Source organism: Paraphaeosphaeria sporulosa (genome assembly GCF_001642045.1).
Source record: "Paraphaeosphaeria sporulosa strain AP3s5-JAC2a unplaced genomic scaffold CC84scaffold_1, whole genome shotgun sequence".
NCBI classification, from domain to species: Eukaryota; Fungi; Ascomycota; class Dothideomycetes; order Pleosporales; family Didymosphaeriaceae; genus Paraphaeosphaeria; species Paraphaeosphaeria sporulosa.
In genome coordinates this window covers 793641-819228 of record NW_017253360.1, presented here as the reverse complement: position 1 = coordinate 819228, position 25588 = coordinate 793641, and the positions used below count along the sequence as shown (strand labels likewise).

Below are 25588 nucleotides of genomic sequence, written 5' to 3'. Positions count from 1 at the left end.
GTACCCTTGCGTAGACTAGGATTAAAAAATAGTAATAAAGATGATTCGCGTTGAGCTTGTGCAAATGCAGCTGTACTTTGCTTCGCAGTATGGGCGAAACAGGGACAAGCGAGAGACTAAGTAGGAGGGATCGGCCTTTGACCGAAAGATTAGATAGCGGATCTAACCTTATGATACTGACCTCGGGACTGTGTACACGGGTTGACACGTGTAAAATATAGCTGTACGCGTGGTGGTGGAAGCAGGTCGCGTTAGCCGCATTGGGCCAGACCCCGCTTCAATCGATGTTTGTACACACCACAAGCTATGCCGTCGACTTCGACTGGTAGCCTGAAGGCCGCATAGAACGCCAGCAACATGCTCATAGGGCTGTGCGGAGGCAAGCAAGGCCCTCAATCAAACACTTGCCGCTGACTTATCCAGGAATCTGCGCGGGCAAGTCCTCCATCGCATCGTACCTCGTCGAAGAGCATCAATTCAAGCGTATACAGCTTGCACGCACGGCTGCAACACCTTCCGTCGAGAAGTCTGCGTCAAATGTCCATGTTCCGCCCGCCGAACTGAGCCCAAATGACGCGCAATACACTTTCCCAAACGTCGATTCGCTGCTCGAATTCGTGACACTGAGATGGAGGGAGAACTGGGTCACTACAGACATATGGGACGATAAAGTTGTCGATGCGCTGCTCCGACGGCCCTTCTTCCTCCTTGTGAGCGTAGACGCACCCGTGAGCGTGCGATGGCAGCGCTTCAAAGATCGGTACACCGCATCCACCCCACCGCATTTTCCCTGCCGTTGACGACTGCAGATGCGCATCCAGCCAGCTCACCCCGCCCTCTCTCGAAGCCTTCGTCCTCCGCAATGACGAGCACCTCTTCGCGCCCGGTACCGGCCTGCAGATCCTCTTCGAGCGCGCCCAACTCAAGCTGCTCAACTCGACCACCTCAATCCCGTCGCTGCACGCCGCGCTAGCAGCCTTGAACCTTCCCAACGACGCCCGCCTCCGGCCGTCTTGGGACCAGTACTTCATGCAGCTCGCGGACCTCGCTGCCCACCGTAGCAACTGCATGAAGCGGCGTGTCGGCTGCGTGATTGTGAGGGAAAAGCGCGTTATAAGCACAGGCTACAACGGGACGCCTCGCGGCATGACAAACTGCAGCGAGGGCGGATGTACGGTTCCCTTCGCTGCCTCTCTCCGTCCCATTCTCATCACACTAATCACGCTTAGGCCCCCGCTGCAACACCGCCGCGAAGGGCGGCGTCGACCTCTCCACCTGCCTGTGCCTCCATGCCGAGGAAAACGCCCTGCTCGAAGCCGGCCGCGATCGCATCGGCGCCACGAGCATCCTCTACTGCAACACGTGTCCCTGCCTGACGTGCAGCGTCAAGATCACACAGGTGGGCATCAGCGAGGTGGTGTATAACCAGGGGTACATGGTCGATACGCAGACGGCAAGGATCTTTGCAGAGAGCGGGGTGCGGTTGAGGCAGTTCAGCCCACCGAGGGAGGGCTTGGTAGATTTGTCGGGTGGGTTGGACGGTGGGGAGGATGGCGGTGTGGGAGAGGGGAAGGTGGGGGACGTGAGAGAGGTGTTGGGCGATGAGGAGTTTGTGAGGCCGGTACGGTGACGTGGGAGATGTGGGACAGGAAAGTAGGTAGAGGAAGATACCCCAGCGCTGATGCATGGTTCTGCTCGCAATATCCACGTGTTGATTGTAGTCTCACCGTTGGCAGCAGGCCTGCACTCGCTCCCCGTACAGCGCACGCGCTCTCTCAGACTCTGCAGCGGATACCTTTAAGCTCAAATCCAATAACGTGCAATGAGGCTGCAAAGGATAGTCTCCAGGACTCAATGCAGTCTCCAGCTCTCCAGGCCCGCTCTTCCACCTAGCTCTACCGTCTAAGCCAACACATCCGATGTGCGAGGAAAACTTGAGGTGGGTCCATTCACACATCGACGATTGTCGTCAGAGGCATTCCAGGTGTGCTAAACGTGATCAAGCACCTTTGCCGACCAAAGTGTTACATGTTTCGAGCTCTCTAGAAGGTAGCTTGGAAGTAAATCTACAGGAGATCAGGGGTTTGCGAGAGAAATACGCGTATCTGAGCCACCGATGGGGTGGCTCTGACGCTGGTACTACACGTCAGGACACCTATGCTCAAATGCTGAGCGGAATCACTTGGAGTACGATTTCGAGGACATATCGGAACGCGATTAAGTTTGTTCCTGCCCTTGGACTGAGCTATTTGTGGATAGACTTATACTGTTTTATCCAAGACAGTCCAGACGACTGGGAGGCCGAATCTAAACAAAGGGCAAGCATCTATGAAAATTCTTACTTGAGTCCCAGAGAGGCGAGACAAGTAGATCTATTCGGCAACCCCTTCACGCATCACCTACCGCCGTCATCAGAGAACTGCATCACGATTCTTCGTGTCGGCATGCTTTGCGCCCCCTGGCGACGAGCAGACTCGCTGCACAATGATCTCCACTGGATGGACAAGATGTAGATAAGCTGACCTTTCACATCGATAAATTACAAACCTTCGACGCATTTCAGAAGAGAATCGTAAGGTAAAGTCAAGTTTTCGGTGTCATATGGTCGTACGTGTTAACGATAGGGAAAATATACGATACATAGCCACAAGAATCATCTCGGAAAATCGATAAGATACCGGTTATCGGAGAATCGTCTAATGCGTACAGTGCCGTCTATCCTTCTCGATCTTGCAGTATGAGTGTCAACCTGATAGCTTACATAAGATCTACTTCCACCATCTCTAGAGACCCGTCACTGACTCTGTTAGCAGCCTCGCCATTCAGAGACCTAGGACGTTGCAAGTCTCTAGGTGAATATACCGTGTTCCTTCCACCCTAAGCAGGACCGGAAATGGACAACCTTGGATCACACCAATTACATCTCCAGCCTTCACACCGTAGAGACTCGACCCTATGTAACCAGTGGATGTGGTGAAGAGATGGTGTCGTTCTTTTAAAGACCTCGTCAGATGGGGTCTCAGTAAACGCGCTTGACCAATAATACTAGTTGCTACCCACTTTTCGGACTTCCAGCAGTCATAAATCATGTCATGGGGGAATACCGTTTGGAGCAAGGACGGGACGTGGTTCTCGAACGCGATGTCCAAGGCTTCGACGGTGGAGTGGAGTATGTCCAAGACTGGCGCGTTCGAAACAAGCCCCTCGAGAAAGTACAATGTCGCCAATACCAGCCGCTGGTAGGCAGCGAGACTCGATGCATCACTGGATTTTCCGATCCAAAGGATAGAATATGACAATATGGCGCACAGGATGGCCTGCATGTACGGGGTTCTGGTACGCGTTTCGATATCACTCTTCCTCTCTAGGAAGCTTCGGTAGAGACGCTCAAAATTGAGTGAGTCTGTGTCGAAAATCGGTCCGGCATCTGAAATTGTGTCGCATATGCATGCGTTGACACGTAAGTAGCGCTGATCTAAGACTCGCGCTTGGGAAGAACGCAAAGGGCCCAGGCCATAACCAGAAGAGGAGTCTTGGGTCGGGAAAGGTTGCCAGCTATGCTCTAAGGAGATTGCCTGCAAATCGGGGACCCAAGACGGTAGTCCTGGCTCTACTGTCTCGGGACGACAAATAGCTATACCGGAGAACCGCAAAACGAAGAGGTCTCCAAAGGTTGCAATGTATTTTTCCATGAGGCCAGAATATATTTCCACGGTGGTTCTTGCTATAGTCTGGGATCATAAAGTTCCCGAGAAGACCTTGCAAGGCGAAAACTTTATCTTTGGAGTCGGTGGCCTGATAATCCAAAGTGGAAAAGATAGCGTCCAAGTTGTCTGCATCGCTCATCTCCTTGGAACTTTTCAAAGTGTCCCGGAAACTTTCGATGAATGTATGGTTTGCAGTTGGGATCCGTTCGCGATACCTGAGGACATAGCGTATATTATATGGCAAAACCCCGTCTCCTCATCTTGGCTCTGGACTAAACCGTCGAATCAAATTGGCCGAGTCTAACACGCTTTCGTAATGAATGATGTGTTTTCCGACCATGGCCCACAGACTGTGGGTGAGTACCAATTTTGAAAGGACCCATACTCGCCGCCAATATGGCTCGGAAAAGAACGTCTTGTGCGAACTCAACTTGATTGTGAATTTCTGTAGCGTTATTGCCAGGCTGCAAGAACGAGGGATGGTCTTGCATCCAGTGTAGATTTTCCGACCAGTCTGGCTCAGACGCCGCCACATGCTGAATCAACTTCATCGCCGTGGTAGCAGCCGTCATCTTTCCAGCTTCGTCTGCACCTAACCACGAGACGACTGTTGATGCATTTGAGTATATCTCTCCCATGAGTTGGACCTGATAGGACTTTTCGTCGTCGTTCTGATTGATACAGATTGCATCAGCCCAGACTAATGGTGATAGTGGGCTGGATGCTGAGTGAGATTGGTTCGTATGTGACGCAACGCCGAAGCTAGGTTCCTTCCTACTAACTGTGGCTTGCCGTTGATGTATATTATGTCGCCCGGGTCTGGGCCATGGTCCCACCTACAAGAGAAGGGGTGTACGGCATGGTGGTATGCAAGGAAACAGTCGTGATATGACATGAGATATCATCATGTTCTTTCTTCGCGGGTAGGAGCTCGAGAAGCCGTATTGACTTCACGTCTCTTGGTAGCTTCTAGTACGACATTGATAGGATTAGATGTGATGAATGAGAGGAATATGCAGCATGAGATGCACGAAGTCTGGTTATCTCAGGCTCTACACTTGCAACAGGATAGTAAAGCTCGCTATTGCAACAGCAAGTTGAGACAGCACTGTTGAACGAAAGTACCAGTGATAAGCCGAGCAATATAGGCAGCAGTCACTCACACCAACCTAGGCAGGACTTTCGGATGCAGTTACGACGGCTATATGCAGCAATCAATTGGCATCTGAATCTAATCAACTTGCGAAATAGTAGATACTACACGTGTCTGACTGGTCAATGGAATCCGATTTGTAGCCACTGTGTTGCGTAAGCCAAATATGAAGGGGACATGGCCGGAAGCAGGAGGGCCGTTCCCGACAACCTGTCACCGACGATGCAATATCAGCAAAAAGGATAAAAAAGTCTAGTATTTAACCTAGGCTCCGCTACTATCTTCGCACTGTTATAGAATTGTGCTTAGATCCGGGCTTTTCATTCTCATGAGAGTAGGGGATATGCAGTACGTAAATTCAGATGGCAAACAGTGGTGCAGCATTTTGTACTTTATATCATGCATCTGTATACTGTAGTGTAGCTAACCAGCCTACCGAAATCGCCATAACACGTAAAAATCATCCAATTGCGTATGCATCATAACGACCCATCCATCAAACAAACCTCACCTCCCCCAACCCCCTTTCCGCCGCCGCCATCTGCACCCCATCCTTCACACTCCCCAGCGCGTCCTCCCACCTCTTCTTCCCAAATCGTCCATCCGCATCGGCAGAATCCCCAACAATCCACTCAAACCACTTCACCACCGCAACCGCCTTGAACATGTCCCGCTCCTCGGTCACAACGCGGCCCAAATACTTTGCCAGCGCGCCGACGTCCTCCTCATACGGCCCTTCTTCGCCGAACTCGCGGATCCAGTCTTTGAGCGCGAGTCGCAGGTCATTCTTGTCGTGCAGCTTGTTCATGGTGAAGGTTGGCCGTGGGGGGCGGGGGACAGTGACGATCTGCGATGGGCGTGGGCCATGTACGGTTGGTTGGGCGGCCCTGCGCGTCTTTGCCAGGGCGAGGCGAGACGCTTGCAGTTTCTGGCGCTTGTGCTCTTCAACAATTTCGCGCCGGACGTCCTCGGGGAGGGCGGCGAGGAAGTCTGCGTCGAGTTCTTCAGCGGCGGGCAGCGGGTTTGCAGCTGAGCCTTCTTTGCTGCCGCGGGTGCGCGCGGGGTTTTTGAGCGATATGAAGTTGGCCTGGGTGAGAGTCTTGCCCGTGGCGTCTCTTGCGCTCGCGAGCGCTGCGGCGGCAAGCTGTGCGGACCTTGGAGGTCGGCCTCTTCCCCGCTTGACTGGAGGCACGATTGGACGTTTGGCAGGAATACCAATCAATCGATTCTTGCGTGGTGACTGGGGAAGAAGGGTCTGGTCGATGTGTTTTGGGCGGCGGGACGGAGAGAACGGGGTCGCTCCTGCTGCGGCGTATTGAGAGAGGACCTCTGCGCGGACGTCAAGGGGGAGCGCGGCGAGAATTTCGGGATCGAGCTGAGACTGCGCGGGGAGCGCCGTGAGTGCGAATGGTAAGGCTTTTTGCGGGGAAGGAGTAACTTCGCGGGACTCTGTGCGCCTTTTGGGTGTGGCGGGGGTAGGTGTAGATTGGCGACCTTGCCGAAGAAGCTTCGAGCGGATATCTTCGGGGAGCTCTGCGAGCACTTTCGGGTCTACCTGGGTTGGCATTATGAACTGCGTGCCCATCATGTTTAGCGGGCGTCGGGATGGCGTGGAATGGTTGAGCTCTGTAGGACCAAAAGCGACGTGCTCATCTTCTGCGGCAGCTTTTGGTTTCCTCGGAGTGACCGGATCATCCTGGATGGGGTCCATGTCGTCCACGACTGGTGGGGGTTTGCGGACCTGTTTGGGTTCGGCAGGCCCAGCTCTGAACTGGAGACGGCGTTGTGAGCTTTCCAGGGAACCGTCTGTGGCATTCTTCATGGGCTCTAACTTGGTCATTTGCACACCTATGCCTCTCAGTTCACCTGGAGAGATACCGAAGCCTTTAAGAATGCTCAGTGCCTCTTTCGTCAACGTCTCTTTGGCATTTGTCGCCACTCCGAGCACCAAGCTCTTGTTAAGTGTGTCGCATTTGCCATGACCGAGATGCTTGGGCGGATCCAAGGGAGCGTCTGGTGACCGACGCATGATCTTCATCGTCAACTGCTTTCCTTTGACTTTTTCTTTCAGTAGGCGTTTCTGAAGCTCTCCGCAAAGACTTCCAATAAACTCATCAGCCTGCTCTTGGTTCTCAAATCGCACGCCCCAGTTGACTTCAGCTGACACTGACTTGCGCACCACTTGCTCGCCAACTTCCACTCGATCAATGCCGCGGGAGTACTCCCATAGCTTATCCCCAGTCTTGGGCCCCAATGTCTGTACTAGCCTTTCTTTAGTGAACCCTCGGATGTCTTTGACGAATTTGATGCCGATTTCTTCCAGCTTCCCGCCGATAGACCATGCAACACCGGGAAGATCCTGGACCTGCAGTTCACCTATGAAGTCGATGGCCTCTTCAGGCTTGATTTGATATTGGCCGGCCGGCTTGGCTTTCCTCAGAGCGACTTTGGCAAGCAGGACATTACCGCCTATACCGATTGAGACATTGCAGTCTGTCCTCGCTTTGACTTCATCACGCAAAGATTGAGCAATTTCCTCAGCCTTCGCCTGTTCACGATATATGCTACCTTCGCTGACGCCTTTACCGTCACTACCACCAACTCCAATGCAAAGGCTCGAGACGTCGATCAGCGCTTCATCTATACTCACGCTTTGCACGATCCCGCCAGTCGCAAGGATAACATCGTAAAACGCTCGGCTAGCGTCTTCGTACGCGGGGAAGTCGTATGAAAGTATTTTCAGATCCGGACACAGGTCCAGAGCCTTCTTCATCCACATTCCGTTTTTGACTCCAAATTTCCTTGCGGGATAATTGCAGCTGGCGATTTCCGACCCGCTGCCATTGCCATGAGCGACAACCGCAGGCTTGTCCTTGTATTGCGGATTCTTCTTCAGACTCACTGCAGCAAAGAAGCTATCAAAGTCGACGTGCAGTATGTATCGCCTTGCGCCCGCAGGTCTTTTCTGCTTCGCCTTCTGCGACGAACTTCTCTCGCTGGCCAAAGCCTGCAATTGTGATTTCAGCTCGGCCTTCCAGGTGGAAAGGTGATGCAAACGAGACTCGCGATAGTACTGTTCAAGGAAGCTGGGATCCACAACGGTAGATTTGCGAATTTTGGGGTCTCGGAGTAAGATGGCATTGTGCTCTTCCGCGGTGAGTGGTCGTCCCTTCACGACTGACTCTTCTTTTGCTGCTTTTGCAACCCGTTCCTGAGCAGCGGGGTACTGAACGGCTTCTTCATCTGGATGAGTGTATCGACCATCGTGGTCCTGGGGTACGCTGTCTTGTGCCATCGGGACGGGTTCGTCAGGTGGATCTTCCGGGGTAGGGCTCGTCTTTGGCGGAGTCACGATCGTTTCGGAGGCGCGTGCGGCATCTTCCAGCTGCTCGACCCAGCTTTGATCAAATGGCCCCTGTTCTGGCTGATGCGAAGGCGGCAGATGTTCCTCAATATCGTCACCTGGGGTCAGCAGCCTTTCCCGGGGAACCCGGGGTCGCATAGAGCTCAAGGGAGTTGGAGTGCTCGCAGGCCCATCGAACTGGCTGGTCCGGAGCTGGCTAGTATACCAGCTCTGGTTGCTTTGGTCGCGATACCCCTGCACCTTCTTACTGGAGGCGCTTGATACCTTGCCATTGTCAAAAGCCAGCACCTTCTGATTTTCTCCCTCGTCTAGAACACGATAGCCGCTCCACGGAAGCAGCTTCCCAGCTTCGATGCTGTGCACGACCCACGCAGGCTTGACGATGCGGTATTTGCGGAGCTCTACGGCCTTCTTCAGGGTGAGGCTGCTCGCGATGATGTGGGTCGCGGTAGTCTTCCCGTCGAGGTACTGCAGGAACCCGCCTCCATGCTGAACGATGAGCGTATGCAGGTCGTTGAGCGACGGCTGCGTGTAGCCGTTTACGTGTGCGACGATTCCTCTGAATATCTGGGGCTTGTCGGCGGACTGCAAGCGAAGGTCTGCGTCCAGGTTCTGAAGCTTGATCTTCTTCCGTCTGAAGTACTCTGGGAAGCCGCCGAACTTGGAGCCCCCATACTCGTCGCCGTCCTCGTCATCGAAGGTGTGCTTGGCGATGCGCTTGCGCACCGAGTTGGAGTTGCTCTCAAGGCGCGAGCCCATGGTTGCGGGGTGGGTGCGAAGGATGCTGCAGCCGGTGCCTGATGACAGCCGCCGTCATGGTGCGCGGGCAGCGGGTGTGGCCGCCGGTTGCGACGTCGACAGTGAAGCCGCGTCGCGTCGCGGCGGTGGCGTTGGTGTCGCGTTCCGGGCCACCCCACATGGCGTAGGCGGTGGAAGCCCGTGGACCCACTCAGGCAAGCTCGAACTCTTGGCAGAAAAACGCTGGTTCCTAAACTTTTCTTGTCGAGTTCCTCGAGCAACCAGCCTCGAACTCTGCACCAGTTCTCCGCTACCACACCACCACTTTTCCTTGTCCATTTCACACAGCAAAATGGCCAGCATACCTGCAGGTGTCTACGGACTTCGCGTCCCCGCTGGCGGCCAGCCAATTCCCGCCAGCGTGAACCCCAATGTTGCTGTAAGTATCTCATCGCAGCTGTGACGGGAGCGCGCAAGTCTGCGGCCAATGCATGCGCGCTTCCGGAATCGCAAGCTCTTCCTCGTGCGCAGCAAGCTTACAGTCCCTAGTTCCGCATCACCATGGCTGCAATCGACCCCACCGCCGAGGTTGAGGCTGGGCCGGCTCGTGCTACCCTCAAGCTCATCCGCATCCAGGACGACGACGAGGATGAGGACGACGACGACGATGACTTCGACCCCGACAACATCGAGGAGCTGCGCGCAAAGCTACTTGCTGACGGCGTCCTTGGCTCCGAGGACGAGTCGGACGAGGACGAGGACGAGAGCGAGGAGGAGACCAACGGCGGGCCTAGTGATCCCGCCAAGTCCAAGCAGGCCAAGCGCGAGGCGCTGCAGAAGAAGCTCCAGGAGGAGGCTGCCGCCGAGGAGATGGAGATTGACAGCATCACCAACGGCGTGAACGGTAAGGGCAAGGGCAAGGCTCTCGACGACGAGGACAGCGATGAGAGCGATTCCGAGGAGGGCGACGAGGCTGAGGAGCTCGTGCTCTGCACCCTCGACCCGGAGAAGGTAAAGTTCCTTCAGGCGCATGCTCGCGACACCACTAACGAGAACGCAGCACTGGCAGCAGACCCTGGAGATCACCGTCCGCGAGGGCGAGGAGATCTACTTCTCTTCCAATGGTTCCCACGACATCTACCTTACCGGTAACTACGTTGCCATCATGGACGACGAGGATGACGATGATGAGCGGGATCTCTACGGTCTTGGCGAGGACGACTATGATGAGTCGCCTGATGAGGACGAGCTTGATGAGGAGCTCTCTGAGTTGGACTCGGAGGAGGACTCCCTCGACGACCTTGCTGATCCTCGCATCACCGAGGTCGACTCCGAGGAGGAGGCCCCCAAGCTGGTCAAGGCCGACAAGAAGGGCAAGAACAAGCGCCCCGCACAGGATGAGGATGAGGGCGAGGCCATGACTCTCGACGAACTCATCACCAAGACCAAGGCTGAGGCTCCCGCCGCCAACGGCGAGAAGCCCAGCAAAAAGCAGGCCAAGAAGCTCAAGAACAACGAGGGCCAGGCCGTTGCTGCCGCTGAGCCCGCAAAGGAGGCTAAGAAGGTGGATACCCCCAGCAGTGACAAGAAGAAGGTTCAATTCGCTAAGAACCTCGAGCAGGGTCCTACGGGCTCGCCCAAGGTCGCCGAGGCGAAGAAGGAGCCGACCAAGGGCCCCCGTAACGTCGGCGGTGTCACCGTCGAGGACAAGAAGGAGGGCAAGGGCAAGGCTGCTAAGAAGGGCGACAAGATCGAGATGCGCTACATCGGCAAGCTGAAGAACGGAAAGCAGTTCGATGGTAAGTCACACAGATGTCTTGATAGCATCGTACAGAAGCTGACTACCCACAGCCAACAAGAAGGGCAAGCCGTTCTCCTTTAAGCTTGGCGTCGGCGAGGTCATCAAGGGATGGGACGTCGGTGTCGCTGGCATGCAGGCTGGCGCCGAGCGCCGCCTCACGATCCCCGCGAAGCTCGCATACGGCTCCAAGGCGCTGCCCGGCATACCCGCCAACTCCGAGCTCATCTTTGATATCAAGTGTATCTCGGTGTCGTAGACGTCCGCATCCCCCGGTAAGATAGACAGGTGTCCCACTTCCCTCACATGTACTGTACAGTGTAGCGGACTCCACTCCTGCGCCCGCCTGCGCAGGCTACGTGTAATGCATGCATTCTTTGTTGCATCCATGCAGCTTGCCGCGCTTGTGCGCCTCGCCTTCCATATCTGTTTCCTTGCTACTGTCTGTTTGTCTGCTTTGTACTGCATAGCGCTATGAGATATCCGACTTGCATCCTCTAGTTTCACGAGATCCGTGCAGGGAGGAAGGATTTCTCGCCGGCCTCCATAGTCACTGTTCTTCTTAATCTGTTGCCATCCGGGTCACTGATATAGCGAGGCGATGCTGCCTACCGTGGCGGCAGGCATATGCCGAGGATGCTAATCTGTAAAAGTTAGGAGTTCACGGTGGATGGAGAGTTATGTAGGCAATAGATGTTTGTTCTGATTCACTGATGGCGCAGAGAGTATGTGCGCACAGCCCTAACACCGTGACCGTAACTCCCAAAGGCATGTGAGGCATTCCAGTCTGGCTACACGGGTCATCTGTACACCCGGCTTTTATACACATCCGAACGCGAATCATCAACGGAAGGAGCTTCTCGTATGATCATCTCTACGTCGTCTTCCATCCCCTTGTCATGGCCAGTGCTTGCATTGCTGTTTCCGATCTTGACTCTCTCGATGCGACTGCTGGATCCGTATCTCGCATAGCCACCGGTGTTGCTTCGCATGGTGCCGAGCACCTTGGGGAAGAAGCGCACGAGGATTATACGCAGAGATGGCATGCAGACGCACATGATGCCGACGTTGATCTCGACGGTGGACCAGTTCGACACGGCCCAGTAGTCCCAGGTGGGGTTGATGGATTTGGCGAAGTGCACGAGGGAGTGCAGGCGGAGGATCGATACTACTGTGACACTGTAGAGATGATTAGTCGGGAGTCCGTGAGCGAAGATGGTAAACGCAACGAATGGGACAGAACTCGTGGGGGGTCCCTTTTGTGCTCGCACGTAGGGATCCCACGTGAGCTTGACAGAGGCAGGGTTGTGCAAAGCAGGGACACACTTACAACGTCCCGACACAGAACATCAACGCAACGCCGACCTTCTTCTTCCACGCCAACTGCAGGTCCAGAAGTTGGGAGATGGGTATCGCCAGCATCCAGAAGTCGAGCGCTATCGAAATCGCAGCGTTGGACCAGCCAAGCGCATTGATATTGATGCACGTCCCCGGCGTCTCGCCGTGCCACTCGTTCCAGTAGTGGCTGATCGGCCTGCACTGGAAGATGGCAACTGTGACAAACACCGCGCCAAAGAGACTGTTGAATATCACCGTCGCCCAGATGACCCTTCGCACGGGCTTCCCGGGGAACACGCGCAGGTAGAAGAACAGCAGTGAGAGCTTGAGGAGCGTGATCTGCGCAAAATACATAATCTCCATGATGTAAAAGTATTTCGAGAAGCTTGTGATCTGGTTGAAGCGCAGCGTCCAGACATCTTTGCCTAGGCCATTGGCGGCCAGCCCGAGGACGTTGATGGCGGAACTGGGGGTGCCGGCGAGCAGTGTGATGAAGACGAAGCAGTCGTCGAGTCCAAGTTCCATGGAAGTTATGAACATCTTGTAGCCGAGGCGCAGCAGCACCAGGGCAGCGGACAGGACAGCCAGCGTGGTGGAAATCGTGCAGTAGAGGGCTGAGCTGTCACGGATTGGGGCACCGCAGCTTGTCGATGTGATGTTTTTGGTGGCTGTGCTTCTCATCAGCGGTGATACTTGAAGCCAGGAGGACTTGCCGTACTCAGAGCCTCTTTCTTGGAGCATGCTTGCAACACGCAGACTTCTACGTCGAGCTGCAGTTTCTGGTTCGTGCATATACATGTTTGGTCGGTGAGTTGGCAGGGAGACTCGCTGATGGCGGAAACGAGACATTTCAACTGCATGCTCTGGTCAGTATGATACGCTGCATTGCATGAGCCCACTTGTACGTACCGCGCACGCAGGCAACTGTTCTATAGCCTCAGTCAGAGTCCCTTGCGCTATGCTAAAGGGCAAAGACAGCAGCAAAAGCGTCAAGATCGCGATGGGTGCCCTCATGGCTCACTCCGTTGTCCGGCCACGTCGAATTCGAAGGGTCTGGCCTGCACATATGCGATCTTCAACCCTGATCGCCATAGTGGCACTTCCGCCGATATGCCGGGGTATTTCCACCTCGTGGATCCCCTGACTCACGAACGAACCTCGTCACATATACCGTACATCAAAATTCTGCACGTAACAGGCAAGCCAGCAATTAAGCGATCAAACCAGACAACAGTATCCGTCGTAAAACTGGAGAATTCTGAGGAATGCTGGCAGATAATTGGCGGCTGCGCTGGACGGCAATGGCAAAAGTCTACGGCATGCACCTAGGGTCGCGTGATGATGGACGCTATAGAAGGAAGCGAGGAGGCTACTGGTGATAGTTTGATAGTATGCAGCAGTTGTTTCTTGGAAGTCGTTTCGCAAATGCGTCGGACCTTGGAACCACGGGTAAGATGCATTGTAAAGGACCAATCCAAGCTTAGCGGGGTCCACGCCGATAGTCGCAACGGCGGAGAACTAGCCTCTTGTGACAGGACGTCAACAGCAGTATATCTGCTCGGTATGAACAGGGATGTCCAGAGGGGCAATGGTACGGTTTCCGTTCGCGAAAGTTGCGCTTCAGAGATTGGGGGAGGATTAGCTAAAGCGCTGTTTCAGGCACCATTTCTAGACCCTGCGCGCACATGCCGGGCCGAGGTGAAGTGATGTTTCCTTGATCTGCCGGCAGGCGTCGATCACCTTCGTGCCATTGGCATCTAGTGCGGATTAGTATAAACCATACTTTCCATTCGCCGTCTCGCACCGTCAACGATCAAGCGGGACGTCACGGGATGGGCTTGATGTACCGTAGGGCAGAACTTTACCTAGGCACTGTGGATGGCTAGAGAGGCGCACGGTTCAGTGCTTAAACCCTCCCTGTCCCCAGAGGTTTGCCGCGTGGAAGGCTGGAAGCCACCCCATGTCTGCCCCCCATTTAATTAGGTTTCCAATAAGCCCGCGCTACCTGACGGTTCTGTGTGAGAACTATAATCGTACGCCAAAATCAATTCGCGACGGTTGGGCACGTTTCGCCACTAAACGCCCGATTAAGCGGAAGCAACAGCACCTGGGCGTACCGAACTTTGAAACTTGACTACATGTATGCACAGAAGCCACTTCGGAGGCAGTCAAAGGGTGCATCTCGACATTCCTGATATTGCGCTTTTAGGAGGCTGAACACAGCATGAGTGCTTCCGTGCTCGTGTTCTCGAGCGGTCGCCTAAGAATAAGATCCGATTCATGCGCTCCGAGCTGTGGGCTCAGGGGGCCTTACCGAACTGCCAAATGTGGCAGATTATCTCCGTGGTATCCACGCACGCAGATGGCCAAGCTGTACATATAGCTCGAGAACGATGTGTTCGATGACTTGCTGTACCTGCTTTCTTTGGTGCCTTGCCGCTTGGTTCTTGAGTATCTTGCGTTATCGGGAAATAATGGAGCTTCTCACATTCTTCCTCTTCGCCACCCAGGCATACGCAGGGCTGCTCCCTGGCCCCAAGGGCTCCAGAGCTTCAGCTTCCTGTCGCTGCTTTCCCGGGGACAGTTGCTGGCCTGCAGCGTCAGCGTGGGCAAGTTTGAACAGCACCGTAGGGGGCCGACTTATCGCCACTGTCCCTATTGGATCTCCTTGCCATGATCCCAACTACAGTGATGCGGACTGCGCAGCGTTGCAATCTGCATGGCAGCTACCCCAGACGCAGTAAGTACCATGGTCTGACTCGAGAACGAGAACGCAACATGCATATTAACACTTGGCAATAGTCTAGCATCCTCTTCGTCGGTCATGCAAGCGTTCTTTGCGAACCAAAGCTGTGACCCATTCACTGCACAAAGTTCACAATGCCTTCTCGGCAACTATGCTCGGTATACCGTGAACGCGACGTCGAGCGCGGATGTAGTTGCTGCCATCAACTTTGCACGTACCAAGAACATCCGTTTCGTCATCCGAAACACTGGTCATGAGTATGTACGCCGTTTGTTGTTGAGAAAACAAAGCTAAGCTATTCAATTGCAGCTACAAGGGAGCATCTACTGGTGCTGGCTCGCTCTCTATCTGGACTCAACACCTCAAGACTGCGCAATTCCTTGATTGGTCTGACTCTTCCTACAATGGGAAGGCCTTCAAGATGGGCGCCGGGATCCTCGGCTACGAAGCGGTCACGCTTGCAGCCGCACAAGGTCTTGTTGTGCTCTCGGGCACATGCCCAACAGTCGGAGCTGCAGGAGGCTACCTTCAGGGTGGTGGCCACTCTGCTTTGAGCACAAACTTTGGTCTGGCTGCTGATCAAGTCCTCGAATGGGAAGTTGCCACCGCAGCAGGCAAAATCGTCAAGGCTTCGAGAACCACCAACCCAGACCTCTACTGGGCACTGAGTGGCGGCGGTGGTGGAACCTACGCCGTTGTGCTTTCGGCTACTGTGCGCGCCTACACCGATGCCAAGGTCGGCGGCGCTCAGCTACAGATGGCAGCCGCGTACACTACCCCCGACAAGTTCTACGAAGCCATTGCAAGGTTCCACGCCATGGTGCCGAACATCACCGACAGCGGCACTTCGACCGCGTTCATCTTCAACTCTCAAGTCTTCCAAATTGCGCCGATCACTGCATTCAACCAGACATCGGCGCAGGTGCAGACCACACTCGCCCCCTTCATGGCGGTGCTAAGCGAACTCGCCATTCCCTACTCCATCACCTACTCCGACTCCACGAGGTACTACGACCACTACAACAAGTACATGGGCCCGCTGCCCTTTGGCCATCTCACAGTCGAGGCATACCAGTTCTCCAGCCGCCTGATCCCGCGCAAGGTGCTCGAGACGAACAACGATGCTCTCCAAAAGGCGCTGCGCAACATCACCGAAAACGGCGTCCTCGCTGTCTCGGTGGCATTGAACGTCACGCGCCAGTCTAGCTCGCCGAACGCCGTACTCCCGGCGTGGCGCGATGCCGCCATCCACATGCAGATGACGCTCCCGTGGAACAACACGCCCTCTGCATGGCCAAAGATGATCGCAGACCAGTACCGTCTTACGAACGAGCTTGTGCCGCAGGTTGAGGCGGTGACGCCGGGCAGTGGAGTGTACATGAACGAGGGAGACTTTAGGACGGTGGACTGGCAGAGCAAATGGTATGGCGCGAACTACCAGAATCTGTTGGCAGTTAAGAACAAGTGGGATCCCGCGGGCTTATTCTATGGGCTGAAGACTGTGGGAAGCGATGCGTGGACTGTGGGTAATGATGGACGCATGTGTAGGGCATAGACGTTGGAAGTCGCGATGTCCACTTGCACGGCCTCTAGCATGTATTTTCAATGTACATAATTCTCAGCGCAGGATATGACCTTTGACATGCAGGATTCTGACTGTCGATATGAATACAGACGGATCACAGCAAGGGTTTTCCCGCGTACAACATCGAGGTTAACAGCGTATCACTGACAGTTTGTGGCTTGCGGGTGGCGTGAACGGTTCCGGTCGGTTCTGGATTAGGTCGCACTGGGGAAGCGATGAGGCAGACATGATGAGAATATCTCAACAGGACATGTCGAATTTCATGATAGACTGGAAGCATACGACTCCAAGTTACAGGTGCAGTCTGCGCTGATGCTTGTTCGATATTGTGGCGTGACAAGGGCCTGCTGTGATCCAGTTTGGAAGTTTTGGACTGGGGAAGGCCAACTTTTGGAAAGCTTTTGTCTATTTTTGATATGTTTTGGTCACGCTCCAGGTGATCATGTATCCCTTGGTTGTAGGAGGCCATCTCGCACAAGCACTCTATGAGCCCCTGATCTCCTGAATACCACAGGTCGTCTTTGTATTCTGGGTCACTGGCATAGCTGACGGCAACGAACAAATCGTCCTTCAAGCTGAGGCAATGTTAGCTCAGTGATGTCTCAATTGTTGCTTCCTAACAGGTATTGACAACGGGGTATGTTGAAAGAGCGTCCACCGCTGAACACGTGCAAGGCTAAGCTACCGGCTAACGTTGCCGGAGCATCGTGACTCTGGGCGCCCACAGCAATAACGTGACACCGTGTCATCGCAGGCTTTGCCAAAGCTGCATTGCTTCCACGGGCACGGGGACCATGGAAAGGCTTATGCGGCAGCTCAGCGGGCTGTTGCTGCCTGACGTCTTCTTCACCACAGCTGCTCCAAGGTCATTCTTGGTGGTTGGGTGCGGTGAGGTGGACGAGGCTGCTTCAGGCGCGGGTCGAGGCAGGAGCCAATCAAGGGTGGCGCATGGGCCCACGACCGCGGACGGACCCACCGGCGCAGGGCCCCACTCTTCTCCTCATCTGCTTCTTTCTCGAAACCTCTCTCGCACCACCACACACGTACTTCAACGCTCCCGCCCGCCACCGCCGCCACCGCTACGCCAGCTCAAAACCTCGCCAATCCAAGCAGCAGCTTCCCGCAGCACCCTACGTCCCACCCCGACGCAACCGTGGCAAACCCGAACAATGGCGCATTCGAATTCGAAACGAAGCAGTAGTAGTAGTAGTAATCGCAGCGACCGCTCGACCGCCAATGTGCGCGCCTCGGCCTACGTTGTGAACGCCTCGTCCGCCGCCCTGCAGGGCTTCCACTACTCCACTACGGGGGCTGGCGGGGCTGAGTGGTATTCCTGAGGTCGGCTCGGTGAGTCTTCTGCCTCGGCGTCGGCGCTTCCCACCTACTGACTGTCCTGCAGGGAATACCTTCACCTCCACCGAGTCCCCCCCTCGCCGCCAAGGCATCGTCTAACGCTGTTGGACGGGCGCGCAGAGGGGGGGCTGCATACACCATTACGGGAGAGTGTGAGAGACTCTTCTGCGAGACACTGCGGGCTGTTTTCCTTGGTGAGGGGAACTTGGCTCAGAAGGACTCGCTGGTGATGGGTATGCATAACAACACGACTACCGATATCGTCAACGACTATGGCATCGATGTACGAATGAATACGAGTAGCGCTACGGATTCGCCGTTCCCCGAGGGATATGGCTGGGTCCAGCAGAAGGGGCTGGTGAGCGACTGGATTGAGGTCTGGGACTATGTGGGCGGTATCCGATTCCGTGGGTTCGTCGCGGAGAAAGCCGACGAGAAGGCTATGGTCGTCTTCTTCGATCAGAACGTGATCGGAGGCGACCTCAAAGCTGGGTGAGTCGGACTACTTTTAAGTCATGTGCACTGAACATCTACTGACTTTCCAACAGATTGATGGCGCTCCTCGAGCTCTGCGCGGTCGACTACTTCGCCTGCACCCGCCTAGTCGTCTGCATTGACCGCCACACGCAGCAGCAGTCCCTGGAAGTTCTCTCCAAGGACCTCGGCTGGATCGGCTTCCAGCTCACCACCCTCCGTGAGTTCGTCGAAGAGGGTGACGTCATCAGCAACGAGTGGCTGTTCATGGAAATGGACACGTAGTTCCTACCACGTGCATGTCTATGGGTTTGCAATTGTTCCGAGTCTCAGTTTCACGGATTTTCGAGTATGGTTTTCCTGCAGCTTGACCTCTGGAGAGGAGTACGGTTCACCTGCGGGAGTCGGTGTCAGTTTCGTTTGGAGTCTGCACTTGTCCCTGCATCTTTCTCTACCCTGTCATGTCCTGTCTTTGATGGCGGAGTAGGTAGTTGAGGGTATATGAATCACTGAGAATCTTTTGTCCGCGTATAACCGTGTGTTAAGTACGTATGCACAGTGCTCGTCATGCCCAAGTGCACAAACGGTAATGTTTACAAGAGTGATTGCATGAGCGTAGTTCAGCGCGATGGGGACAGTTGAGGCTGGCTGAGTACCTCCAGGTACTCTGTGCCAGAAGCTGAACCCATGCTGCCCACTGGATCAGCTGAAGCTGACACCTATATTACATTTTGCCAAGGTCACCTAGAGCGCAGTCGGGCAACGCCAAGTCGGGGCTGGATGTAGCCTAGTTAGTGTAGAGCTGCTGTTTAGACAGTCACTGGTGAAGCTGATCACTGGTGAAGCTGAGAGGGTACACCGTGTTGATGATGCGAGGTAACATTCGAGTCTTGGGCTGGGTCGGCGACTCAGGGTGGCTCTTGGATGAATCGGCAAGTTGGGCAAAGGCAATGGGTATAAAGGCGGTGATATGCCAGCTGGTATGCTAGAAGACATCAGAACATCGCTCAGATTCGACGATACATTTCCACAGCAAGCAGCAACTACAAACGACTTTTCGCTTCCTCACGCTCCATACACAAATCAAGATGAAGTCCACCATTCTCGCCACTCTGTTCGCCGGCCTGGCTGCGGCGTCTTGTACGTACCACGCCCTCCTCATCTCCTGTGTCTTTCCCCAACTAATATTCCCCACGCAGCAATCCCCAAGTCCCTGATCCCCCTCCCTTCGCCCGTCCCAGACACCACGTCTTTCATCCCCCTCCCCACGCCCATCCACTCCAGCACGCCGCCGCCTTACTATTCCCGCATCCACGACATCCTCGCTGAAAAGCTTTCCGACGGCGTTGAGCGTCGAAGCGAGGAGTTAGAGGCAAGGAAGGAAGACTGCTGGGAGCGCGTCGACGGGTGGTGCGCGCCGTACTGCGACGGGCAGTTCCCGGGGCCGGATCCGGCGACGAAGAGGCAGGCTTGTCGGATCTGCATTGCGGTGCAGAGTGCCTTTTGTCTGGCTTAGATTAGCAGGTTCGGCGTGAGAGAGGAGCTGAGGGTGGACACATGCGGTGTGGACTTTTGTACTGATGGATCATTACCATGGATAACTGGGTTTCCGTCGCTTCTTCATTGATCGTAGCAATTTGTATTTCCCACTATTGCGTGCAAGATATGTGATGCAGCTGTCAGGAACTTTCAATACATTTCCTTGCCAGGTTCGATTCACCAGCTAATCTCCCGAGTTCCTCTAGCTAACGTGAATGTGACACGCAGTTCCTCCGAGCTCCTTACAGACAAACTATCTACACTGTATTTGCGATGCCCGCACTGCAGATACTGCCCTTCCCTCACGCAGACTCTGCAACCATTTTCCCTATGGTCCAGTTGCAGAACCTCAATAAGGCCATAGGTACCTACTAAATCAGGTCTTACTGGTGCCCAGTCCCCCCTAAATCCCACACGCTGGCCTCGCCATCACGACGTGCTTAACGAGAAAAGCTTTCACGGCCTTGTTCGCCACGTAGAAAAGCTTCTATGTGATGGGATCTCATATAAATTTCTCCGAGTTTGACTTCATCACTAATCTCCTACGTCGGTAAATCCCATACTACACACAAAAACCCCTCTGCCTGTCTTCCATCCCATCCACCTACCCGTAATTAAACGGATTCCTACAAAGCGGACAACTACTGCTCCCACTACTCTTAAACCACTTAAACAAACATCCTCCATGAAACAAATTCCTACACGTGCTGCACCGCTTGTCCGGCAGTCTCTTATCGCTCCCAACAACGGAATAACAAATCGCGCACTCAGTCTGCCCCTTCATCGCGCCCTCCACATTCCGCTTGAAAGTGGTAAGCGCATCGATGATGGAGCCGTTGAAAATCGTGATTGCGCCGAGTGACGTGCGCAGCCAGGACTGCCACTTCTGCTCGTTGACGGCAACGCGGGAGAGGCCTTCGATGCGCGCGGGGGCGAGAGGGAAGGAGGGCGGGAGGGTGAGCCGCATCGCCATGGTGGCGTCGTCGATGGCGTATGTAGTTGTTATTTCATGGGCGCGGGGTGCGATTTTCACAGCGAAAGGCTCGTCCGATGGGAGCGTGTCGGCCCAGGATTGGACTGAGGACAGCGCCGAGGTTATCACAGGTGGTGAGATGTGCTTTTCGGTCCAGGGCTCGAGGGTCACGACGATGGGACGCGACTTGCAATCGATGTACCAGGATTTTGTGAGAGAGGGGAGATGCAGGAGGCACAGGTAGTAGATGTGGGTGAGTAGCCAGTGAGCGTCGCGGCGCGGGAGCTCGACGTCGGGCTCGTAGGTGGTGGGGTCGAGGCGGGAGATGTCGACGGGTTTGTTGTGTGCGTGGCCGAGGAAGTCGAAGGCGAAGTCGAGCAGGCCAGGTAGATACGCACCCGTCTTGATGTGGTCGACATAGTCGTTCTTAACCTTGAACGATGCGTGGGCGAGGTGGTCGAAGACGAGGAGCCACGAGAAGAGGTAGCCGCGCAGGGGCAGCGGGATGCTGCGTTCGAAGTTGGCGTCGGCGAGTGCAGCTACGGTGGGTGCTTCCAGGATCAGAGAGAGCAGCTCTTCCGGCAGGCGGGCTGTAGTCTTCTCGAGGGCGGAGTCGATCGAAATCTGTTCCTGCGCTGCGGGAATTTGCTTGTGGAGGATGTTGAAAGCGGTCTGCTGTACAGGCTGCGATTCTACGTACAAGAGAGGGAAGAGATCCTCTGTCGACTCCAGGTGCTGAAGGGGCACCTTTGCGATTTGACGAGCCAGGACGTCATTGACCATCTTCAAGGGTTGGTGGAACTCGTCAGGGAAGTGGTGGGAGTGCTTGAGAAGGTTAACGAGGCCGTTCGCGATATTTTGTTCGGTCTCCTTCCAAACATCGACGAGATCGTCGTTCGGGTCTTCGGTCTGTGTTAATTTACGCAGCTGAGCATACAGCTTGAGAGATGCGTGCATAAAGGGTATCGGGCTGTTTCAGCGTCAATATCCTGATCGAGCGTCCCTTCGATGATCGTACCTGTTCATTCCAGACTCGGTCTCCTGAAGTTCAGAAGTGACTGCCCAGCTGTCGCCTAGGGTGTTGAGTATTTCGCCCCAGTGCTCGCCATAGAGATCGCTCATGAGCGGCAACAACACTGTAAGCGCACGGCAGACTTCGGCGCGAAGAGGGAAAGCATCACTACTGTTCGACAACCACGGTATTACATGCTTGACGTAGAATATCAAGCGTTGCTTTGCGATGCTGTGTGCAATTTCTTCTTGACCGTTCAAGAGTATGTTGAGCAGTACAAGCTGCTGGAGGCCTGGCTAGTGTTAGTCATATTGGTTTCATAGATCTTAAAGCTAAATTACCTTCGTCTGGATTCTGTTCGATGTCCAGACCTGTGAGATCCGCCACAAGCTCGTTGCACATTCTCTCACACGACTTTGAGGCCGCGAATTGCTCCTTGAAAGAGTTGAGCAAGCCGATAAGCGGGAATATTTCTGGAAATAATGTTATGGGAGTTGAGAGGGGGTTCCTTGGATCACTCACCCTTTCTTCTTCGAATTGTCTTCAGTGTGTCTTGAAGCCTCGCGCTTTCCGAATTACGCCAGCCATAAATTTCCAGAGCATCCGAGATTAAAACGCTATAAGTGCGTGCTAAGTAGTAAGACCTGGGAGACGCTCCGGGCTCAATTTTGGACAGGAGTGACAAAGCCCAATCGAGCAGAAAGTCATTGGACTCAGATCCTCGGTTCGCTTTCATGTTTTTGAGCTCCTGGTCCACGAAACGCTGGGCATCAGCCATGAACGCGATAGCATCAGCCTCCACATCCGGGTTGTAATCGGCCCAGAGTCCGTTGGCACCAGCTAGACCAAGATTGTCATCGGCCAGCTGGATCGTAAGCGCAATGTTGTGCAGAAAGCCATCCCTGATGTCCGAGGGCACCTTCTCAATGGGAAAGACGTTTGCATCTTTGAAGAGTCGTGTGACGTACTGCGTGATACGATAGGCGGCAGAGTATCCATCAGCATCTCGGGAAATCTTTGTTGCAGGTTTGCTTTGGGCCTGTTGCACCAGGTACACCAGACCGCCGAGGGGATTGGCTATCGCCAATGATGTCTTCGGTGCGGTATCTAGGAATGGTGATAGTGCTGCATACCAGTCTTCAGTGCTAGGGAAGGCTCCTGCAATGTCCTCCCAAGAGCTTATGGGTTTCACGAGTTGCTTGGCGAGTTCGACCAAAGTCTCCACTGACACGGATGTCTGCGTCGCTTCTTTGAGTCCTTGTTGGAGGAGTCCATACACTGACTGTTTCGTGTCCGATCCAGCAGTAAGCACCGTCTGTATGGATGCATTGACAGCAGCAGCATCTCGAGAGATGACCTCATCGCCCGACTCGGATGCCAACAGCAGGCTTTGCAGCAGACCTGAGCCCTGTTGGGTAGAGAGAAAATCCTTTAGTAACAAAGGGTTCTGCCTAACAATCTGTCGGAGACCCTGTAGTGCGTATGGAGCCTCTTGTGATATCGAAAGTGATTGGGTCATGTACGACAATATCTCGTCAGTGGTCTCCTGTGCTAGGATTTTAGCAGGGGACTGAAGGATGCGATGGAACGCGTCCCACTCAGTAGATCCGGCCAGTGCATCACGGACACTTGACTTGATATAGCCCTGTAGAGACGAGTCGCCCAGCGCGAGGTCGAATGACTTGGGTACTTTACGTGAGGTCAAAAGCGATTCCAGGGCCTTGGTCCTCGTGGGTGAATCAGGCCCTTCGAGGATAGCCTTGAGTGTCGCTGCCCAAGCCTGCCCGAACAATTTGGACTCAGACAAGGAGTAAAGAATGTCCACCAGATGTGACGAAGATGGTGTAAGAATCAGCCTTGGCAGTTCCGAACCAATGAATTTCTCGAGATCATCAGCAGTCTCTTTATCAGCAAGCACCATTTCACGGTCGCGGTGTAGAAGCTCGGCTGCAACACCTGCTGCTCCATACGGTTTTCCGTTTCGGTTAGAAACAACAGTCAATGCTTCCCGGATGATGGAAGTGCAGCAGCGTTGGAAAAGTGCACGCAACTTTGTGCTGTTTTGCCCGTCCAGCACTTGCTTCTGGAGTGCAGCAAGTCGCGTGCCCTTTTGTATCAGAGCACTTTGGGATTTTTCATAATCTTTGGATTGCTCCGGAGCTGAGACCTTTATATCGCTGATGAGCTGCTCGGTGTAGTTCGGCCACGTGGTCTCCAGGATCGTCGGCATACAGCCAACATCCGTGGCTTTGGCTACAATATGGAATGCGCTGGGTGGTACGCTCCAGTCGCTAGTCTCCGGAGAAGGACGTAGATGCTGCGCTATTATGGGCAGCAGCATGTCTTCCAGTACCTTGGTCTGATCCTCACTAGATAGATCTGCGCAAAGCGACCGGGCAAGTCCAAGGTAGGCGCCATAGGCAGCTTCTAGGTTGATCCTCGATTCTTCCCTCCTCGAGATGCCATCGTGCATGGCGCTCAGAAGTTTGATGGCATCGGCGGCGTTTGAAGGCAGGGCGTCTTTTGGTACAGCCTCGAGCAGAGTGGCCGCTCGAACCCAATACTGCTGTGGACCAGCTTGTGAGCCCTTCTTCAGAAATTGTCGCAGTCTCCGGTCCACTGACGTCTTGCTACTGTAGTCGTCTGTCCATACAGTGGGGTAGGCAGCAGTGAGCAACGCTAGAGTGTCAACGTAGTCTACTGAGGAACCAGTCTGGTCGGAATCGAGCCCGGTCGCGAGGTAGGCCTTGCTGATTGACCGCAAATGGCTCTTCACTGCTTCTGGTTGCTTTTCCAAGCACGTCCTCAGCAATCGGTGAATTGCTCGCCGTACCGAGGCGTCACTGTGCGACGCAAACTCCCACAACTTTTTGTCGCCAAGGAGACCGTCGTAGTCTGCTTGGTGTTTCGAGATTTCTTCCGGCTTCAAGTTTGCCAGTAGGCTGCCAAGCAGCGAGATGCACGCAGAAATAACTCTGCTAAACTTGGCTTCCGCATCATCTGGGCTAACAGTCCGCTCGTCGCTGAGAGTCTGCGGCGTCTCCCGATCGATTGCATCGCGGCAGTACTCCAGTATGGGTTGCTGGTAAGCGCGACGGATATTCTGTATCTTCTCTGGTGTGCTGAAGACCTGGCGCAGCGCGCTCTGCGTCGCGTCCACCACGGAGCGGTCGCTATCATACAGGCCGCATAGCCACGCGCCGACGGATTTAGGCATGTGCTTTGCGAACCTCTTGCCAGCCGCGGCAGCCAGCTGGCCTTGCAGAGCGTGCGCACTGCTCCTTACGAAGCGACCGTTGTCTATTGAAGCACGAGGATACATTTTGACCTGCAGGAAAAGATGAATTACTACCTGAGCGGTATGTACACGCATGAGGCAGACGCACCCATGCTTCCAACAGCCCGTCCTCTACTGGCTCTTCCGACTTCGCGACATGTGCCTGCAAGTCTTCCAACGCGCGAGCTTTAGTCGTGCTGTCCTTCTTGGACAGGTTTTTAAAGTACACGACAACATTTGCGTCGGATATGGTCGAGAGGTCGGGTGGCTCTGTTACGTGGGAGAGCTGTGACGAGCTGGTGCTGAAGGCGGGCGTCGATGAACCGAACGCACCGAATGCGCTCGATGCAGCCCGGGCGCTGCTGGCTTGGGCCTTGTTCGGTCGCTTGCTCATGACGGAGGAGATGAGCAGATATGTGAGGAAAAGGAGCGACACCAGACGGGAAGGAGGAGCAAGCAGAAGAGCGCAAACGTCTGGTGCAAGTGAAAATGCGCTCCACGATGACGGCACCTCTCAGTTTGGCGGGGCAC

At 54.6% G+C, this 25588-nt stretch overlaps 9 protein-coding genes across 9 annotated transcripts; 5 read left to right on the top strand and 4 right to left on the bottom strand.

Annotated features, from left to right (window-relative positions):
- Positions 1-310: 310 nt before the first annotated feature.
- On the top strand, positions 311-1802 carry CC84DRAFT_1133219 (uncharacterized protein). The gene is made up of 4 exons (XM_018175964.1): positions 311-379; positions 424-760; positions 810-1171; positions 1230-1802. The coding sequence occupies exons 1-4, from the start codon at positions 358-360 to the stop codon at positions 1628-1630; spliced, it is 1122 nt and encodes a 373-aa protein (XP_018041795.1). The 5' UTR covers positions 311-357; the 3' UTR covers positions 1631-1802.
- An 883-nt stretch (positions 1803-2685) lies between these two features.
- CC84DRAFT_1224552 (uncharacterized protein) lies at positions 2686-3692 on the bottom strand (the record flags this gene model as incomplete). The annotated part of the gene is made up of 1 exon (XM_018183542.1): positions 2686-3692. The coding sequence occupies one exon, from the start codon at positions 3690-3692 to the stop codon at positions 2823-2825; it is 870 nt and encodes a 289-aa protein (XP_018041794.1). The 3' UTR covers positions 2686-2822.
- A 1664-nt stretch (positions 3693-5356) lies between these two features.
- CC84DRAFT_1200715 (DNA repair protein) lies at positions 5357-9087 on the bottom strand (the record flags this gene model as incomplete). The annotated part of the gene is made up of 1 exon (XM_018181678.1): positions 5357-9087. The coding sequence occupies exon 1, from the start codon at positions 8981-8983 to the stop codon at positions 5357-5359; it is 3627 nt and encodes a 1208-aa protein (XP_018041793.1). The 5' UTR covers positions 8984-9087.
- Positions 9088-9233: 146 nt separating this feature from the next.
- Positions 9234-11467, top strand: CC84DRAFT_1133211 (uncharacterized protein). The gene is made up of 4 exons (XM_018175963.1): positions 9234-9401; positions 9512-9973; positions 10023-10761; positions 10814-11467. Exons 1-4 carry the CDS (start codon positions 9315-9317, stop codon positions 11017-11019), a joined length of 1494 nt encoding a protein of 497 aa, XP_018041792.1. The 5' UTR covers positions 9234-9314; the 3' UTR covers positions 11020-11467.
- CC84DRAFT_1106926 (CFEM domain-containing protein) lies at positions 11454-13470 on the bottom strand. Its single transcript, XM_018175158.1, has 4 exons — positions 13008-13470; positions 12817-12952; positions 12091-12766; positions 11454-11939 (listed from the first exon to the last, which is right to left on the bottom strand). The coding sequence occupies exons 1-4, from the start codon at positions 13110-13112 to the stop codon at positions 11561-11563; spliced, it is 1296 nt and encodes a 431-aa protein (XP_018041791.1). The 5' UTR covers positions 13113-13470; the 3' UTR covers positions 11454-11560.
- Positions 13471-14408: 938 nt separating this feature from the next.
- On the top strand, positions 14409-16555 carry CC84DRAFT_1158973 (FAD-binding domain-containing protein). The gene is made up of 3 exons (XM_018177108.1): positions 14409-14838; positions 14901-15101; positions 15154-16555. The coding sequence occupies exons 1-3, from the start codon at positions 14573-14575 to the stop codon at positions 16397-16399; spliced, it is 1713 nt and encodes a 570-aa protein (XP_018041790.1). The 5' UTR covers positions 14409-14572; the 3' UTR covers positions 16400-16555.
- A 1462-nt stretch (positions 16556-18017) lies between these two features.
- On the top strand, positions 18018-18541 carry CC84DRAFT_1076971 (ornithine decarboxylase antizyme; the record flags this gene model as incomplete). Its single annotated transcript, XM_018173733.1, has 2 exons — positions 18018-18274; positions 18331-18541. 2 exons carry the CDS (start codon positions 18018-18020, stop codon positions 18539-18541), a joined length of 468 nt encoding a protein of 155 aa, XP_018041789.1.
- Positions 18542-19344: 803 nt separating this feature from the next.
- Positions 19345-19772, top strand: CC84DRAFT_1170335 (uncharacterized protein; the record flags this gene model as incomplete). The annotated part of the gene is made up of 2 exons (XM_018179851.1): positions 19345-19396; positions 19456-19772. 2 exons carry the CDS (start codon positions 19345-19347, stop codon positions 19770-19772), a joined length of 369 nt encoding a protein of 122 aa, XP_018041788.1.
- A 547-nt stretch (positions 19773-20319) lies between these two features.
- Positions 20320-25451, bottom strand: CC84DRAFT_1106918 (RING zinc finger protein-like protein; the record flags this gene model as incomplete). Its single annotated transcript, XM_018175157.1, has 5 exons — positions 20320-21738; positions 21787-22072; positions 22122-22253; positions 22303-25108; positions 25167-25451. 5 exons carry the CDS (start codon positions 25449-25451, stop codon positions 20400-20402), a joined length of 4848 nt encoding a protein of 1615 aa, XP_018041787.1. The 3' UTR covers positions 20320-20399.
- Positions 25452-25588: the final 137 nt, after the last annotated feature.